This window comes from Copidosoma floridanum, unplaced genomic scaffold (genome assembly GCF_036245765.1).
Source record: "Copidosoma floridanum isolate Cflo_tuat_1 unplaced genomic scaffold, Cflo_Japanese_pri ptg000030l, whole genome shotgun sequence".
NCBI lineage: Eukaryota > Metazoa > Arthropoda > Insecta > Hymenoptera > Encyrtidae > Copidosoma > Copidosoma floridanum.
The window spans coordinates 4,054,579-4,072,070 of NW_028321907.1; the positions used below are offsets into that span (position 1 = coordinate 4,054,579).

The following is a 17,492-nucleotide window of genomic DNA, read 5'->3' on the forward strand; positions in this document are numbered from 1 at the left end:
TATAACTTTAATAACAATCCCTCCAAGTTTCCCTGTAAGTTTAAGTAAATGGGTTAGATGAAGAACCACCTTAATTGAAGATGATACCGACATTTTTGTGACTTTTTCGAAAGCTTAAGAGAAAATATTTCCGACGGATGTATCTATTTGAGTTAGAATTATTGTAATTGATTTCATATCGAAGGCATATAATTTTGTAGTATTTAACCACCTTTAGGTTTAAAACTTTCGTCCCACTATTAGCAATGGACATACAAAAAAGCATCGTTGCGTTTATGCCCGAAAGAAGCTGAGGATTGTCTGTGGTACTTATTTTTCAGGTGACCCCAAGAAGGAGGATGATGTTCTGGAGTGGCTGCGTAAGAACCGATTTCGCCAACCCGAGCTCAACATCTACATGTACATGCTGATTGCGGTGGCCATCCTCTTCGCCATGTACACGGGCTTTTTGCTCTCGTGCTTCCGCTCGGAGCCGCCCCCGCCCGCGGCCCATCCTAAACAGGCGTGATAACTGCCGCTCCAACCGACGATTCGTACAAGTGATAATTGGTCGCAAAAGCCGGTCTTAAACGTCACGATAGTGGCACATGTATGTATGATCATCCCCGATCGTATGTGCATCATTTGTGTAGCGTCATCTTCCAAGTTAGCCCAGCCAAGCCTTGTCCAGACCCAAAACCTTACCCCCACACCTGCCTGTCATTTACCATCCATCTGTGCCTTATTATTTTCTCTCGTTGGTCCGTCCGATAAGTAGGCGCTATTACCTTGGCCATCGGACATTCGGACATGAAGTTGGCGCCAAAGACGCAACAAAAACAGCTCAAGCTGCTCCAACCCCCTACAAATTTTTAAAAGGGCTCAAAAAACGATAACATTACATATAAATTTGAACGTTAATAAAAGGCCACATTGACTCGTAGCGTGTGTACGTCGACGTCAAAAGTGAACATGTGCATGTATTATTTAAGGAGGCTTGGGCGATTTTGAATTAAATGCTGGCTAGGTCTGAAATTCAGAGATTATATAGATAAAGTTTGCTAGATTTTTTTAGGAAAACAAAATAGGTAGGTCAACACATTTATTTTCGAGAAAATCGCTTGTGAAAATTCGTCATTTTAACACGCAACCTTACGGAACCCGAAATTCAATAGACTACCGTACCGCAATAAAAAGCTGTGGGCCCACACATTAAATTGGTACATGTACTTGAAAGTATAAAAAATCTATTATTTAAAAAAAAGAATAGGATCAACACGTTAAATTTTGAGAAAATAGCGAGGAAAACATCGAGCATGAGAATTGTTTTGTTCAGGTACTGTAAGTGCGCATGCGCTGTACATTCATAAACATACAAGCATGAAAATTTAAGTCTAACACAAGTATAGGTATTATATAATAGCAGATAAGAGCAAGAGAGTACAGTGTTGTCAGCTTTATCGTGGCAGGGCCGTCATCTTTACACAAGGTACCTTGGGAAAACTAATAAATTTTTTAATATCGATTTTCCGAATGACTTTTCCGCGTTTTATTGTTATTTTGTTCACACATGTGTATAATCAAAATGATTATAAAAAAAATATTACAAAGAATCATTTGTATGACAAGTACCCCACAGGGGCCCCTCAATAGATACGACACCAAACGCCCAAGCCTCCTTAAACGAATGGAAAAAATCTTTCGGCTTAAAATTGTTGAAAAGTAGCTTATGTATATGATTTGATTGTTGTACCTACAATTGTTGTATAATTACTTGAAACAATTGTACGTAAATGGCAGCCAAAAATGATTTTTAGCTGTTACAAACTCAATAGTACTTGTTGAAAATTCAAACCACGACCAGATTTAATTGTTGTTATGTCCACGTCTGATGGCCAAGTGATTTTGGGACCAGCGCACTGGGCTACCTTATCGCCGAAGCGCAAATCCATGCGACGGACTCGCTTTAACATAATGGTATGATTTTATTAGAATTTAGTGGAGTGTAAATGATACGAAAAGGCTCGGACTACTCAAACGAAAGTATATACATGTAATGTGTATATTAACGTGTACTTATGAGTGCAGGGATACCTACTCAATAGCTTTCAGATTACAGTTTCCTCTGTCCCTACTTTTGCCCCTAAGACTTTGATTTTCATACCAAAAAATCTCAATGTTTAAAAATTAACGAATTACTTAAATATTAAAATTTAATCACCTTTGTGATAAAAAAGTAAAAATTCTGAGTAAAATTCAAATTATGGCTTATCAATTGGCGACTTGAAATAAAGAGAATTATTTTTTCCAAGCTCATTTTTTCGTCGATGACTAATTTATGAAAAGTGAAAAATTTTGGCAAGACGTACAGCGATAATAAGTGAGATGTACAATTGTTGACCGACGATTTCTAAATTTATTTTCAAAAGACACACCCACCTGAATTATATTGCCCTTAACGCAAATATCTATGAATTTACAATCTTATTCTATTTGCCGTCAAAATTTGTTTACCACGTGGAAAGTATTTTTTTCTGTTTTAAAAATCATGAATAATTGTTCTACGATAGTACATATAAATCTATCAAATACAATTTTTTAAATCAAACAGTTTTTTTGTACCACAACAACTGATGACACTGAGTTTTTGGAATGAAGCCAGTGTGGGATGGAAACCTTAGTTTTAGGCTAATGCTGGGGTTGACCACAACGAATATAAAGTAACTACATATTTTACACACGTGTATAGCGAATGCACAAATATATGATTATAGAAAGAAAAAACCAATAGATGACGTATACAGCTGAAATAACAAGAATATACAAAAAAAAAAAAAAAATATTACGACTCACGAACGGCATTATGGTATTTTATTTTTACAAAATGTGGTTTATCGGTAGATGATTATTATTCATATTGTTTCTTTTCAAACATTTTGTATAAAGAATCTTAATGAAATGGTATTGAACAATATTGGCTAATTTTTTAGATCATATCAAATAATGTCTATATAGACACCCAATTTTTTTTACATTGACGTCCAGATGTAGGTAATTAAATTTTTTTTTTATTATTGAGTTATATCTGAGACGCATTATTGCCATCGTGAATTCCCAAGTGATTTAATTACGCATGTATGACATACCTTGATATTACGTAATTATCTCTATTCTCCGTTCGATTAGTCTCTTTTAAATTCCATACGAATCCAAAACACAATACATATGTATATGCACATTTGTGGATGTATAGAGTGTTTAGTTATAAAATAATGGTGATTTAATAAATAACTCAGCAATATATTCATTGGTCTTACATTCAAATATTGTGTAAATTAAAATGTTGCAAGTAAAACTATGTAATCTCTGTTTACGTATTACATTTATTCAATAGTTAATTAGCTAAATCGAATTGTTTTATTAAATGATGATTGAAAAAAAGGATAGCGTATTTATTGTTAGGCTTACGGACGTTCTTTCTACGATAAATTTTTTCCATTAAAAAAAGAATTGAAAGTGTTTATTCGATTGGAATTCAATGTTTATATTATTCAATTTGACCGGTAAATACAGAAAGTATATTAGAAAGATCATGTGTTGTCTAAATAAATTTGTATGACTATTTAATAAAAGAAATGGATATTTTTATTTTTGTTTCCACGTCTAATACAAGGAACATCATGATATCATCAACTGCTGCACCATCACCGGTGAAATATAGATTTGTGATGTGCAGGACGCAATTTACGCTTTTATCTGTAAAAAAAGTCTGTTTGTTTGTCCAATATTGATGACTCCTCCTGAAGTTGAAGGACAAAAAATAAAATCGTATAAGTATTGTTTTATTAGAGTATTGGTTTGTTGTTTTTTCAACAACCATTTATTTTTACTCAGAAATTACAGAAATTTACTTTTTCCTAACTACTAATCAGTTCGGGTTTGTATAACAAACATACATGCACACATACATTTGCGTGATTTTTAAGAACAACTTTAACATTATTTATCGTATAATTAAATATTTTGGATTAAAATTTGTATTGGGTTCGTTCAAATGCTTATACATTCGCATTATAACATTTTTCTCTCCCAAACAAATAGATACAAGATTTTAAGCTATAAAAACGATTGACAAGTCACTTTCATATCAATTTTTGAGGTTTTCGTCTGTATAATTTTTTACAACTTTAGTACATAAAAGTTATTCATTTGGACTCAAACCCTTCAAGTTTCGCTCAATTCATAACGGACTCGTTTGTATTTTGTTGATATTGCGTCGAATTTTTATTACCACCGATTAATACTTTGGTACAGTTTACAGTATTAAAAATATTGCGATCCATTAAACCATTGTATCGTCAAAAGACGGATAATTATTAAATGGAAACGATGAATTTATCTTCAAAATAGGTGACACAGTAAAAAAAGGCAATATATGTTTACGTGATATCCAAAAGTATTGCTTTGGTCGTTCGATGAGTAAATAATACTTTGAAGTGTATTTTTTCAGATCTCACGAATGAAAAGGCTCAAAAATGTACTCGCTCCACCTTGGACGGTGCAGGCGTCGAATTTCCAAAAATTTGACCAATCCCACGCAAGACAGCAGATCGCCTCCCAACTTTGACCTTCGAGAAGCGCGTAATACCTTACTCTCCTGCTTACGCTTCAAAGTCAGAGCTCGAGGGCACCACCAGGGAATATCACCATCCGATTGCATCTCGGCGCGCGTCGTGGTACGTCCACCGAGACGTTCAACACGAAGAGTGACGAGTCAATCAAAACACCATTCAACGGTAAGCCTTGGCCTTCTCGGCCCACGCAAACAGATCGACGCTCGGGATCCTTTCGAAATTGTGGCACGACTCCAACTCGTTTCTGCTTGAAAGATGAGAATAGATTTTTATCTTAAAATTATCAACATACGTACACTCGTTTCGAGCAAGATCGATTGATCCTCACCCCTTTTGCGGCCGGAGAAAGACGTTGGGCTGCATCATTGCAATGCTGTCGCCATTGTCGCAGAATATTCGCGCCAAGCTGGCCCTTTTCAAGCTCTCCAATTGGCCTGTGGAGGAAAAAAAAAAAAAAACAACAAAAAAATCAGTCCCCCATCACATAATCATTATCAGGGATGTTTGTCACTGCACACTCACTTGGGGCAAAAGGCTTCGGTTGGTCCAAGGTGTCGTAGAAGTACCGGTCGCTCTGACGAGTCCTGACAAACTGATTCGACAGCAAACAACGGAACATCGGTCCCACCGCGCCGTCCTCCACGGGCCTCTCCACCAGACCTCCGACGAACAGATCCACATCGTCGGGATGCTTGTACAGCGCCCGCAGCTTCTTGACCGTCTGCAAGAACCACCGGGTGTACATTGACACTGTGAAGAAAAGGAGAGAAAAAAAAAAAAAAAAAAATCGGCACTCACCTCGGTCGGAACGACGTCCAAAAAGTCATCGAACCTCTTGGCAGACTTGAGGCCGCAGTGCTTGCGGTACTCGTTGTAACCCGGAATACCGTGGTCGCGGCCGCGCTGTATGTCGAAAGCAACTTGGTCCAATCCAACGGGACCCCCGGTCTTGTACAGCTCGCGCGTCACGTCGGAAATCACACGGAGGTCCACCTTTCGGGCGCCTTGAGTGGCCAGACCGCGGACTAGCCTGTCCAGGACATCGTCCGTCTCGATGGCCCGCGGTTCGTTGAAATGGTCCAACAGGCGCGCGCTGTCGTTGACCCGCCCCGTGTCGTCGATCAAACTGTAACGCGTCGGTCAAACAATCGTCAATCCAACATTTTTTTTTGGGGGGGGGGTCGAGAAAATTTTGTCCATCGCCATAATATAATATTGCTCCTCACCTGAGTTTGCTCTGCTCGGGCGAGGCGACGAAGCGCAGAGCAGCGGTGGCAGCCTCGTTGCGGACCGAGGGGTCCTTGTAGGGGCTGTAGCCCAGGCTGCTGTAGTTCGAGGTGAGCCCGAGACCGGCCGAGCCAGCCAACCGGTTACCGATCACCGCCGGCAGCCACTCGTTGTAGGTGACGTGCTGGATTTCGGCGACGACGATGCGCCTGGCCTCCTGGTAGACCACCTCGTCCGACCAGCCGGGATTCAACCGGAGGAGTTGGCGAGCCACGCGGTTGTGCTCGCGCATCCACAGCGTGTGCAACGCAGCCAACCGGGGCTCGGAGTTGGCGCGCTCGTCACCTGGAATTTCGACGGAAGGAAACTTTGAAAAAAAACACTGAAATGTTTTTCAAATGGGAAAAAACACCCCCTCGAGCCACGACATTCCTGTCTATATGTGTACCAACAACAGTGGTGGAAAGTTTGTCACCCCAAATGTAGGGCGAGCTTATCTTATCTGCGGATCATGACAAAAAGCGCGTGTGCGATACGAAGCGAATAAAGCAACGCCACATATCAAGTGTAATATATAGGTAGCGTCGCTATGGCGCGACTTACCGGTGAGGTAGCAGTTCTTGGTTCCGCAGAGGGACTTTGGCGCGACTGGCAGGTACTCGAGGTTGTCCTTGACGCTGGCGCGCAAGAGGCCCGACTCGAAGGCGCGTACCTCGCTCGACTTGTTCAGGGTCGAGCCGTAAACGGTGGAGCCGTCCAAAAAGTGGCTCGCTTGGTTCATCTGATTGGGGGAGGGGTGAAAAAAAAAACAACAACAAATTTTATGAAAAAGTCCCAATTGTAAGGACGAGAGGGGATAATGAGTCTTGTTGGTTGTTCACCTGCTGGGCTGGACCGAAGGTGCAATCGGCGCCGAGCGCGGGCTGTGACCTGACGTAGTTAAGGCAACGCAGTCCCTGCTCCCCGTAAACTGGGTCGGTTTCGGCTACCGAGACAGCCTCGCAGTCGGGGTGTATGTATCGCGGCAGCGGCCAACCGCCGTCGTCCCTGCAGCACGAGATCGGCTTACCGGTCCAAACTGTATCCGCACGAGCAAACATTTTCGTTTCAATCGCCAATCGGTGTATACACGCGAGTTAAAGTTGGTTGTGGTGGTGTATACTCACTCATCTTGCGAACGGGAGTGTGAGCCATGTCGTGGGCGACGAATTCGGTCCAGGTGGCTAAGGCGAGGGTCTTGGTGTCGTCGGCCCGATCGTCCTCGGTGACCAGAGCTACGCTCACGGCCCTGGGGTTCGGTAGCCCGTGCACGCCTCGCTCCCTCCTCGGCATGTGGATGCCTGTATATAAATCCTTATATTTATTGTAATATACGGTATACGCAGGAGCATTGGGTTTGAGGAGGAGTTATCGGTAAAACAGGGCTTCAATGCCGGAAACAACGAGATATAATGGCACCTTTACCGATCACTCCCCGGAAAATCGCTCGACAAATCGGAGTAACGCGTCAATATTTTGTTAGCCGTCGCTGGCATTAATAACGAGTAGTTAAGTACTCCGATTTGTATTTGTGCCTCGTGCAGCGCGAGAGTCGAGAAATAAATCAACGCCGAGTAGGGAGCATTTGGCTCCCATCGCACGCGCACACCTTATCCCGTAGCTCCTTGCACTGGACTCCTCAACAATCTGTTTGGTGAATGGAAAAAAAAATAAATAAATAAAGCAAAGTCTCGAAGCTGTCGTTCGCGGTCGATCGATCGGGTGCATCGGTTATCCATTGATTGCATCGGTGTGTTTAATTGAATGCATCTAAATAAAGGGGGCGAGCAAAGCGCGGCCTCAGCTTCGAAACTTACGGTAATATCCGACTCTCGCGCTGCAACAGGTGTGATTGAAAAGAAAAAAAAAAAAATTGTAAAAAAAAAAATCGGGAACGTACAAAGCTTTCCGCATACCGAGCGAATCGAGGTGGCATCGAAAATCGTGGGCAGATTTCATTCATTATTGAAACGTAAAGTGATTATGGACTAAGGCTGCAAACTCGACGTGACATAAATTGAAACGTGACTGATCGAGTATAAGTACTTGTAATATTTCCTACGTACCAGTATGGTCGCGACCTTCGATGATCGATTCGCCTGTTACGGGATCGGTCAAATGATTGCGCCTCGACTCGCGCACCCGTTTTTTTATAATATTTTTTTTTACAAACGGACAGAAAGACGATACTGTTATGCGTACGTATACATATAAATGATATTTATGATTATTTTATATAGATATTTGTAAAGGTATATCCGAATTGAGTTACATACACGATCTGGATCTCCCGATCTCGGTCGCACCCTATTGTAGGCAGTTATAATACATTATTCACTGCTACACTTGGGCTTATTATGCTCTGTGTGCCTTTATGCACAAAACAACTGTAATGCAAATCATACAAAAAAAAATATAATTTTATTGAGCCAATCGACGAACTTTTTTTTTTTTATTTATTATCATTATCATTTTACGTACAGGCGTTACGAGGAAAAGAAAGGAAGTGAGGGGATATTAAAACATTTATTTCGGAGCTGCGGAAAAAAAATCACCAAATTTTATATCAACATAAAGTAAAAAAAATACCTCACACAGTCTTGTATGAAACTCATAAAAATATGTAAATTTCTTTGAAATTATTATTAAATTTAATGTAATTTTTTTTAATGTTTTAAATCAATGATTTTATTATTTTCTGTTAGAGTTCATACATTTTTGGATAAAAAGTGTTTAATGAGTGAAAAATTTTTATCTGGAATGAAAAAAGGAAAAAGAAGGATACGCCGAACATACAAATGCTGGAAAATAATCAATCGATTAATAGTTGTGAAACAAACAATCGTAACATAAAAAATTTTCATAAGAAAGAAAAAGTTCAAAAGTTTCAGCATTAAATTGTAATATTAACTCAATGCTCTTGAATAAAAATAGCAAACATTTATTGCAAAAAAAAGTGTAAAGATTCACGATATAAATATGAAAGTGTGAGTACGTTGGAACATCAAATACCATTTGTTATGGAAAGAAAAAAATTGATTTTCAATATATTTGCATAATTGATAGATGAAAACTGTGACATTAAACATCGTGAAAAATATATTCAAGCTAAAACAGTACGTCCAAAGTATTCGACCAAGTTCCGAAAAAGATAAAAACATATAAGTAAAAAAAAAATAAAATAAATAAATCAAGAGTTTGTAATCTCCTTCGTACTAATTTCTAGCTGGAAAGGGTATAAACGCGTAAATTATAGTGTATACATAACTATGTACTACTATTCGATCTACAGTGCCATCAACGTATGTCTCATTTTAGTTTGGTAACAATAGAAATATTATTCGTTATATGTATAAGTGAAATTGATAGTATGATTTTTATTTACATTATTTTTCATGGCATTAAGGCATGTGATACGTCGTGATTAGTACTATCCTCGCTGCAAATTAAATTTTCAAATGTCATGAAAAATATTGTTATGCTTGACACATACGTTGTTATTAGTATAAGCCTTGATGTTTAACCTTTTTGAGATAATTCCAGAGTTCAATAGAACAAACGATTCGTTGGACAAAGAAGTTGGCCTTTAAGTGTGCAACCTTGGTCACTGAACGATACACCAATATTTTTGGCCGTTTGTTCCATTCATCCATTATAGAAATATGAAATCTCTCGTCTATCAGCGTTAAAATCACGTTTAATACTTTAAACTGTTGGAAAATTACAAAATTTGAACTCAAGTATGGTTGAAAAAACAAAACATTCGAGATTTCAAATGTCTAATTTGAGTTATATCCAGTTACGGTATCCAATATATTGCACTAATAATAGTAAAAAAAAAAAAAAAAAAAAAAAAAACGGAAGATATACTATAATATTGTAACTTGGAAATAAATAGGATCGATATTTTTAAATATTTGACGGCTCCGAATAGGTACACATTAAAAACTCGTGAAACATTCAAAATGATAATTTATTTTCAAAGTAACGTATTTCATGCATTGAAATTCATTATAATTTTTTTTTTGTAACAAAAAAATGATGATTTTTGCTGTAAACGTAAAATTCGGCAGAACGCACGTTGAGACAAAGAACTGATTGCATATAAAAAAAAAAAAACTAAACCAATGTCGAAAAGTCGCAATGATTGAAGAAAAAAAGAAAAACTCTATGTACAGCAAAGTAAAAATTGGTTGGCCATTCAAACGAGAGAGAGAGAAAGCCATCACCAGCCTGTGATTAGAAAGCATTGGATAGAAGAAAAACGGAACTCTCACCGTCGGCGTAGCGAGGAAAGAGGAACCTTCCGTAGGCGGTGAAGGCACTCCCCCACCTTGGATTCTGGGGGTTGTTGCAGCTGCCATCCAAGCTCCGATACTCGGAATCCACGTCGCAATCGACCTGGTCCGTGTGGCAAGAACCGCCCATCGGCGTGCCGTCCAGCTTCAGGGCCGACAACAAGTGGGCGCACTCCATCTCCTTAACCCCGTACCTGCGTACACCGGAAAAAAAAAAAAAAAACACCCATCCTTTACACACGTGTACAAAGGAGGAGGAGCCCATATTATACACGTACCTAGCGCAGTAAGCCCCGGCCAGGTGGGTGGACGCCCCGATGACGATGAGGGCCCTGAGCGCCTTGTCCAGGGCGTGGGTGTTGGGCCGGCTGTAGAGGTACTGCCGGTAGGCCGGGCTGTCCACGGGCAGGGTCGCACCCGCCCCCACGAGATTCATCTCGAGGCGCTCGAGCCTCGATACACCCTCGGTCGCGAGCTTCAACGATACGTTGAGGGTCGCCTGGTCCATAGGCGGCAGGCGCCTGCTCGGGGGCATGTTCACGTCTATCTGCACCACCGGCTCGCCAGGGCTTAGTTTCGATATGTCTGCGAGCGAGTATGGTGCTATATATTGTACACATGTATATATATATATATATGCGTGGGGCCTTGAGGGTTTTACCTGTGCTGCGGGGAAAGTAGTTTTCCAAGGTGAGGGGCAGCTGGAAGGCCCCGATCGAGCTGGGCGGCCCAAAGAGGCCCGTCGTTTGGACAAAGAGCCACAGCACGGCGAACGTCGCCACGGAAGCAGCCATGACTTCTCCGGCTGTAAACGCAATTGACGATGCAGAAATTTGGGTTGAAAAAAAAAAAAAAAAAAAAAAGGAAAGTAACTACATTATAACAATTATATACAATAATTCTAAAGGCTCGGGTGCGCGTTCGTCAAAGGAGTGACGGTCTCTCGGGTGAACATCGGTATAAATATAATAGCTTTGTAGGGCCATAAATAGTATTACTTAATTGCGCTCGATACAACTGGTGGATTTTCTTTTTTTTTTTTCTCACGCGCGACGTGCAATTTTATCTCGTGGCATCCATGTACGTGTGCGTGAAAAAAAGTGCCCCTTTGTCTCGGATTTTTATCCGTCGATCGGCACAAAAAGGCACGGTTTAACGACGCGATAGTAAAATGCAGGTGGTGGAGCAAAGCCTCTTATCGTGCCTATTGTACATACGCGCGTGTATACCTATCGGAAAACATGTGTATAAGACGCATATGCGCCGGAGAAGGAAAAAAAGAAACAAAACAACTTTTGTCTCTTTTTACATAATCGACAACAATATACAATTGGTTCTCTTATCGATGATAATCAAACTTGCGGGAGAGATGACAACTTTTTTTTCATGAAATAAAAAAAAAATATAAAATACCTTAAGTCGGAAAAACAATATCTACCTCGTTTATCGTTTTTAACGAAAATTCGAAAATACGTGTTTTTCGATCGATCGAAAGGACCGTGTAAGCGAATTTTTGTCACAAGAGCACAGTAACGTGCGTTTTAAATCGTATGGTGCAAGTACAACAAGAGCCAAAAACACACATGTTTGCGTGCGCGTTGCAAAGGGGGCTCTCTTTTTCGCGATAAGCGCCGCGATAGTGCGGCTAAACGCGGATGCGTCAGCGAGCGATGAAAAATGTCAATGAAGAGAAAAAATCGCTATTAAGGTTGAAAAATTCGTTCGATCGCTTATCCAACCGAACGAAGGAATCATCATCAAAAACAAGTTAAAAAAAAAAAAAAAAAAAATGAAAACTTATCAAGCCACGCTCCGACCTTCGGGCAAATGAAGTGTGTATATACACCGGCCGGCAGCCAATACACTTATATTTAGCAAAGCCAGTGAGACAAAAAAATATGCGCGTCGGTGCTCTCGAGTGTGTATACATTCGTATGCAGCTATTGTGCTCACTCCTCGCAGTGACTAAAAGCTTGGGACCGGTTCATACATATTTTCCATCCGAAAACAGTGTAAACTTGAAAACGTCTATTTTTGTTGCATTACATTGTCGGCGACTAAAAACTATCGTCAAATTTACGTAAACTGGTTTTTTTTTTTTTTTTTTTTTTTTTTTCCCTCAATGATACGCTATTAGTTTGTGCGATGGAATTAAGTTGCGATGACATCGGTTATAACAGTGACGTGTGCATAATACACAAGGTTGTCATTATCATCGAAGACGAATAAAAGATAACACTTACTCGACAAGCCCGCACTCCAAAACATTTGTATAAACAGTAGCGCATGCAGATATTTCAGCTAATTGTATTAATATTTTACTCGTAAGCGGATGTGTATACATATGATTATATATACACATTTTGGTTTTCTTTCGCACATCAATCATGGACAATGACATTGCCTGAATCTAATAATAAATTAATGACAATGATGCAGATGAGGGTGATGATGATGATTCATGTAGGAACGGAAATTTTTTAGTCTACCTCACGTGTGGAAATTTACTACGTAAAAACCTACCGATCGGACCCTGAGGTTCGATTAAGATCGAAAAATTCGCGCTTGCGTTTGATTCGAGATACGAAACGCGGTTCGGCAACCGTATACCGAGATCCATGAGGCTCGTTATGGACGCATCGGTGATGGTAAATTTGAATAATTAGTTCATCTTGACAATATGTTTGCTCAAAAATTTTGTCGCTGCATATCTTGAGAGACGATATGACGCGAGCGTTGTAAAAAAAAAAGTAAAAATTTATAGCGGCTCGTGATGGCTTATTTCTGTACCTATGCGTATATTCAACATTTTTTATTACAGGAAACTCGTAAACCAAGACGTTACGTAAGTGTACACATACACACTCGTCATAGTACATAACCCAAACACATACAATGAGGCGAACATACGTTTTCCGAACCGAAATTGTTTTTTTTTTTGTGCAGCCAAATATATTAACGAATTTTTATTAAAACAATGTTTTCCATTTTTGAACTTTTTGAATTTTTGAACCAAAACCCTACACGGGTTTTGTGGTGCCACTCTCTCAATTTTTGAAGCGGAATGGAATATTTTTATTTTTTTTTTAATTTCTGGCGGGGTTTTAATTGCATACCACGACTGGAAAATGAGCCACAGTAAACCGTATCTTTAATTACAATAGTTTAAAAAAATATTATGAATATTTCACTGGTATAGTATTTATAGAGTAAATGGCACAAAAGACATGAGGCGAATCAATAAGTTGGTGTAAAACTATGAATTTTAATAACATATATAATATAATATATGTAACAAATGTTTGTCAATATATTACCGGAGACATCGTTATTCACGCGCTTCTCCAATCCGTGCATCGTGTACACCCAACGGTTATTGTTCGAAGGTGCCAATATCATGATTATCCTTTGCTGGTTGGCAAACAGGTATTAAATTGTTACAGTGTCTGTCTAATTCCAGTGCAAAATCGCAAAAAACTTGCACTGCCGTTAAGAAGAGGCTACATAAAATGTATACATAAAGCAACGACTTTCGCGTGTTTTAAACACACGAGCCCGACTTTCTCTCCGTATACTGCAGGTGTCTTTGCCGATAACGCTAGGAGTATACGTATGTGCTCCTCCTTATGTCCTTTGGTAAATGAGTATATGGCCAAAGTAATAACAAAATCAAACGACAAAGTAACAGTCTCCAGGAAGACTCGCGCTATTGTGACACACTCGCATCGGCTCCAAAAACACAGAGCGCGTGCTCTCCTAACGATGCCGGTTTTCCTCCCCCTTGCCTCTCCCGATCTCTCGCTCTCCTTCTCGCGCTTGATATGCCCGAGTGTGGCTGTGTGTCCGTTGTATACCCACCTACTTACGTGGCTGAAAGAAAAAAAAAAAAAAAAACTTCTCCATCACTCGCTGAGCACGTGCTCCGTTCCCCTGGCGTCCCGGCACCCGAGCCACCGAGATGTTATGTATAAGTGTACACACGAAACCGGTTTTTGCCCGCGGCTGACTCTCTCACGCGAGATGCCGCTGGTGGAGGTTTGTTGTGGTTGTCAAGCGTGTGAAGTATGTGTGTATACATCGAAAGTTTTTCAAAAAAAAATGCTTTTTACAACGAACAGTGGTTGCGCTATTTCGGCATGATCGGTTGGATCGGTAGTTGAGGATGATTTTGAACCGATCGTGAGTTTGGTAATGATTTAGGAAAACCACAGAATAGTTTGTTGGATTGTTGATGAAAATTATGAAATGCCCGATTTGCCGGTTACTTTCGATCTAATCGAGGCGATTGCTCTTGAAAAACTGACGATGACACGAGAGTCCACCTAACATGAATTTTCAAGTCGGAATCTGAGACTGAGGGACCATAAAAGAAAACTTTCGAAGATTTCGACGTGTATGTTTATACACACATTTCTCTTATCTTTTGTTGATTGAGTGTATACATCGTTACGAGTGTGATGCAAAAGAACCAACAACTAACGGTTTTCATACATACATATAAATAATTTTTTTTTTTTTTTTTAACAGATAAAGCAAGTATAGTTGTGGCGTTATATGATTGATAAATATGGATATCGCTTTAATACGCAAGTCAAACATCATTTTGATTTTTTATTAAAATCAAATGAAAAATGAGTATATATTTATTTATATAGTAAATTGTGAAGATTTATTTATAAACTCATTTTTCATTTGATTTTAATATGGAATTGAATCTTCTTCAAGTAACGACCGAAAGTATTAATTATCATATTGATTTTTGCCTATAAACTTAGTAAATACGGGTTATATACATTTAATACGACAATTTTATTTCTACATAAATCAAAACTCTATTCGGTATAGTACTTTACCCATCTGCTTACGTTTTTCATCGCCATATCGTCGGCTCTTAAGAGAAAAAAAATATACGATTCATATCTTTCACGAATTGCAATTTTTCCACTGTGCGAATGAAAAATAAAGTTTTTTTTTTTTTTTTGTACAGTTGAACATTTTTAGTTAATTTAAAAAACTAATTTTAAGAGTGTACAAAATAATCATTGATACCTCGTTAGTGACAATTTGAAAGAAAAAAAATCACATTTTCGTAAGAGGTGACTATAATTATTATAAAGTTTAACGAACCAATAATCCAGAATAATCGACATAAAAACACTCACCTTCTCAAAATGAAATCAAACAGAGTCTCTCTCGCGAGTGTTTTTATACCTCAGTATTATACGGCACTATGAGATTGTACATAATTTTGTGTAAGTTTCACCGCAAACGTTAAACAGGTAAGTAACCCTTTCGCTTTGGTTTCACTTGCTTAAATACCCGTGAGCGCGAAAGAAAGTTATGGTTAGGTACTGGCAGTATTGTTGTTGTTGTTTTTTTTTTTTTTTTTTTTTTTTTTTCTATCAAACGAACTTTGAATATTATTATTATGTACGTACAAACGAATGTACCGCTACAGCCATATATTGCACCCGATAATTGTAAATTATGGTTTAGTTATCACCTCATATTATCATGGATGGTAAAAGTATGACATGATAATGATACAAGAGTCAAGAAAATAAGGGTGGAATGATTGTAAACGAGGATAAAGAATAATTAATTACTTGACCGGTAAGTAATTTACCGATAATTAAATGAACCAAAACAAAGAGTTCATCCGATACGCGAACATATACGTATATGTATTTATGTGCATTCATACAGCTGTACGCGCATATTCGTGCACACAAGGGTGATAATTCAATAAAGCAAATCGTTTAGCCGTTCAGTGCGAAAAAGGAACAAAAAAAAAGGGATCAAAGTGCCGTGCTGACCCCAATCGATTGCACGCGTGAGCTATTACACGATATATTAAAACACACGGCGTAACAATGAGTACACGCACTGATTATTTATCTAGATTTTCAATCACAAATCCACACCGATCTCGCACACGGGCCATTTCACGCAAACATTATTATTTCACGTTACAACCATTAAAATATTCTTTAAATATTATTAACTGTTTTGCCTGAAACACAGATGGAAAAAAAAAGCTAAAATTCAACTCTTTAGGTGTAAAGTGTCCATTTTTACCGTTTTGACGGAGTTGAAAGTTATTTGTTTTGCATTTTTCATTAAAAAAAAAAAAAATAATAAAAAAATTGCCCCCTCCGGCGTGTTCATCAGTATAAGCGTATATGTATAATCTGCATGTACACTTGATTAAATTGGCCACCGCCGGGATAAAAAAACACAAACAATAATATCGCACACACACACACGTAATCAAGGAGGTATATTGTTAATATTTGTAGACTCTCACCCCAACGCTTGCGTTTTTTGCTGATTCGCCGAAACTTCGCGCAGAGCAGACCCAAGGCATTGTTCTCGGCGACGTCGCAGGATTTGGACTCAAAAGACGCCATAACACGAGGAAAACGGAAAACCCTCTCCGGCTCCTTCCTCAAGACTATTATGGGGTGCGACGGTACAATCGACGGCTCGAGAGTTATATCGATCGGCCCACCTTTCCAACGATGTATGTGTACTTGCGTTTCGGAAAAACACACGCAAAAAGTCGGTTGTACAGGTATATCCAAGGGTTTTGCCAAATTAACGTGTTCGAACGATGCGCGAGAGAAGACAACACAGCGAGGAGAGAGAGAAAAAAAAACGTAATTGAACAAGTGCGTAGTATCCGAATGTTCGAGAAGCGACCGATGGGTACAGGCAGGTCCGTACGTTTCCTCGCACAGTGACAGAATAACACTGCTTGTAAACTCTGGAGAGCTTTCTCCTATATCCTCATCTGTTTACTGCGACGTTCGAAGGGGGGCTTTTTGTCACGTGTATATGGGTGTTGGATGCGCCTACTATGGTTACAGGGCAAAACAAAGGATCCTGTGGGTGCGATGCTATCGCGTGGAATATTACCGGGACGCATGCGCTTTTCACGAATCCCCTTGCACAATTTTTTTTTTTTTTTTTTTTTTCTTTAGGGTCTTGCCCTTTTTTCTGGGAGTGCAGGTTGCCCAGTGAGTTTCTGCAAACGACAACCGCGTGCGGGGAGTATAGTCGACGTTTACAATCGTCGGATTACATGAGATCGTTTACTACGACGAACCGGTGAATATCTTTTTCATTGGATTATTTTCGCGGTCTATTAAGGCTATTAGAATTATTATTCATGAAATCAACGATAAAGCTAGTAAAACTATGTATACAGATTTGGGCACCAGTTTTTTTTTTTTTTTTTATGGATTAAAAAGAAATTTTTGTTTTCCTCGTTAAAGTGCATGCGTCTGGTGAAAAACATTTTTTATCTGTATAT

General features: G+C 39.2%; 2 protein-coding genes across 4 annotated transcripts in view; one reads left to right on the forward strand and one right to left on the reverse strand.

Moving 5' to 3' along the window:
- The window catches only part of hlk (hulk), a 32,259-nt gene extending 31,468 nt beyond the window's left edge, over positions 1-791 (forward strand). For all 3 annotated transcript variants that reach the window (XM_089597077.1, XM_089597079.1, XM_089597078.1), the window contains one exon: positions 321-791. In XM_089597077.1, coding sequence (XP_089453203.1) covers positions 321-508 — 188 coding nt within the window. In that variant the 3' untranslated portion in view covers positions 509-791. The remainder of the gene's footprint in view (positions 1-320) is intronic.
- A 3,722-nt stretch (positions 792-4,513) lies between these two features.
- On the reverse strand, positions 4,514-16,848 carry LOC106643389 (salivary peroxidase/catechol oxidase). The gene is made up of 12 exons (XM_089596283.1): positions 16,485-16,848; positions 10,825-10,982; positions 10,456-10,724; positions 10,157-10,371; positions 7,007-7,180; positions 6,722-6,918; positions 6,444-6,621; positions 5,840-6,185; positions 5,412-5,739; positions 5,136-5,334; positions 4,942-5,047; positions 4,514-4,857 (listed from the first exon to the last, which is right to left on the reverse strand). Exons 1-12 carry the CDS (start codon positions 16,585-16,587, stop codon positions 4,770-4,772), a joined length of 2,361 nt encoding a protein of 786 aa, XP_089452409.1. The 5' UTR covers positions 16,588-16,848; the 3' UTR covers positions 4,514-4,769.
- Positions 16,849-17,492: the final 644 nt, after the last annotated feature.

Coding starts and splice junctions, on each gene's coding strand:
- LOC106643389 (XM_089596283.1), bottom strand. CDS start 16,587: ATGGCGTCTTTTGAGTCCAAATCCTGCGACGTCGCCGAGAACAATGCC. Junction 10,725..10,824: donor GCACAGGTAAAACCCTCAAG/GCCCCACGCATA, acceptor CCGGTGGTGCAG/ATAGACGTGAACATGCCCCC. Junction 5,740..5,839: donor CCCGAGCAGAGCAAACTCAG/GTGAGGAGCAAT, acceptor GACGCGTTACAG/TTTGATCGACGACACGGGGC.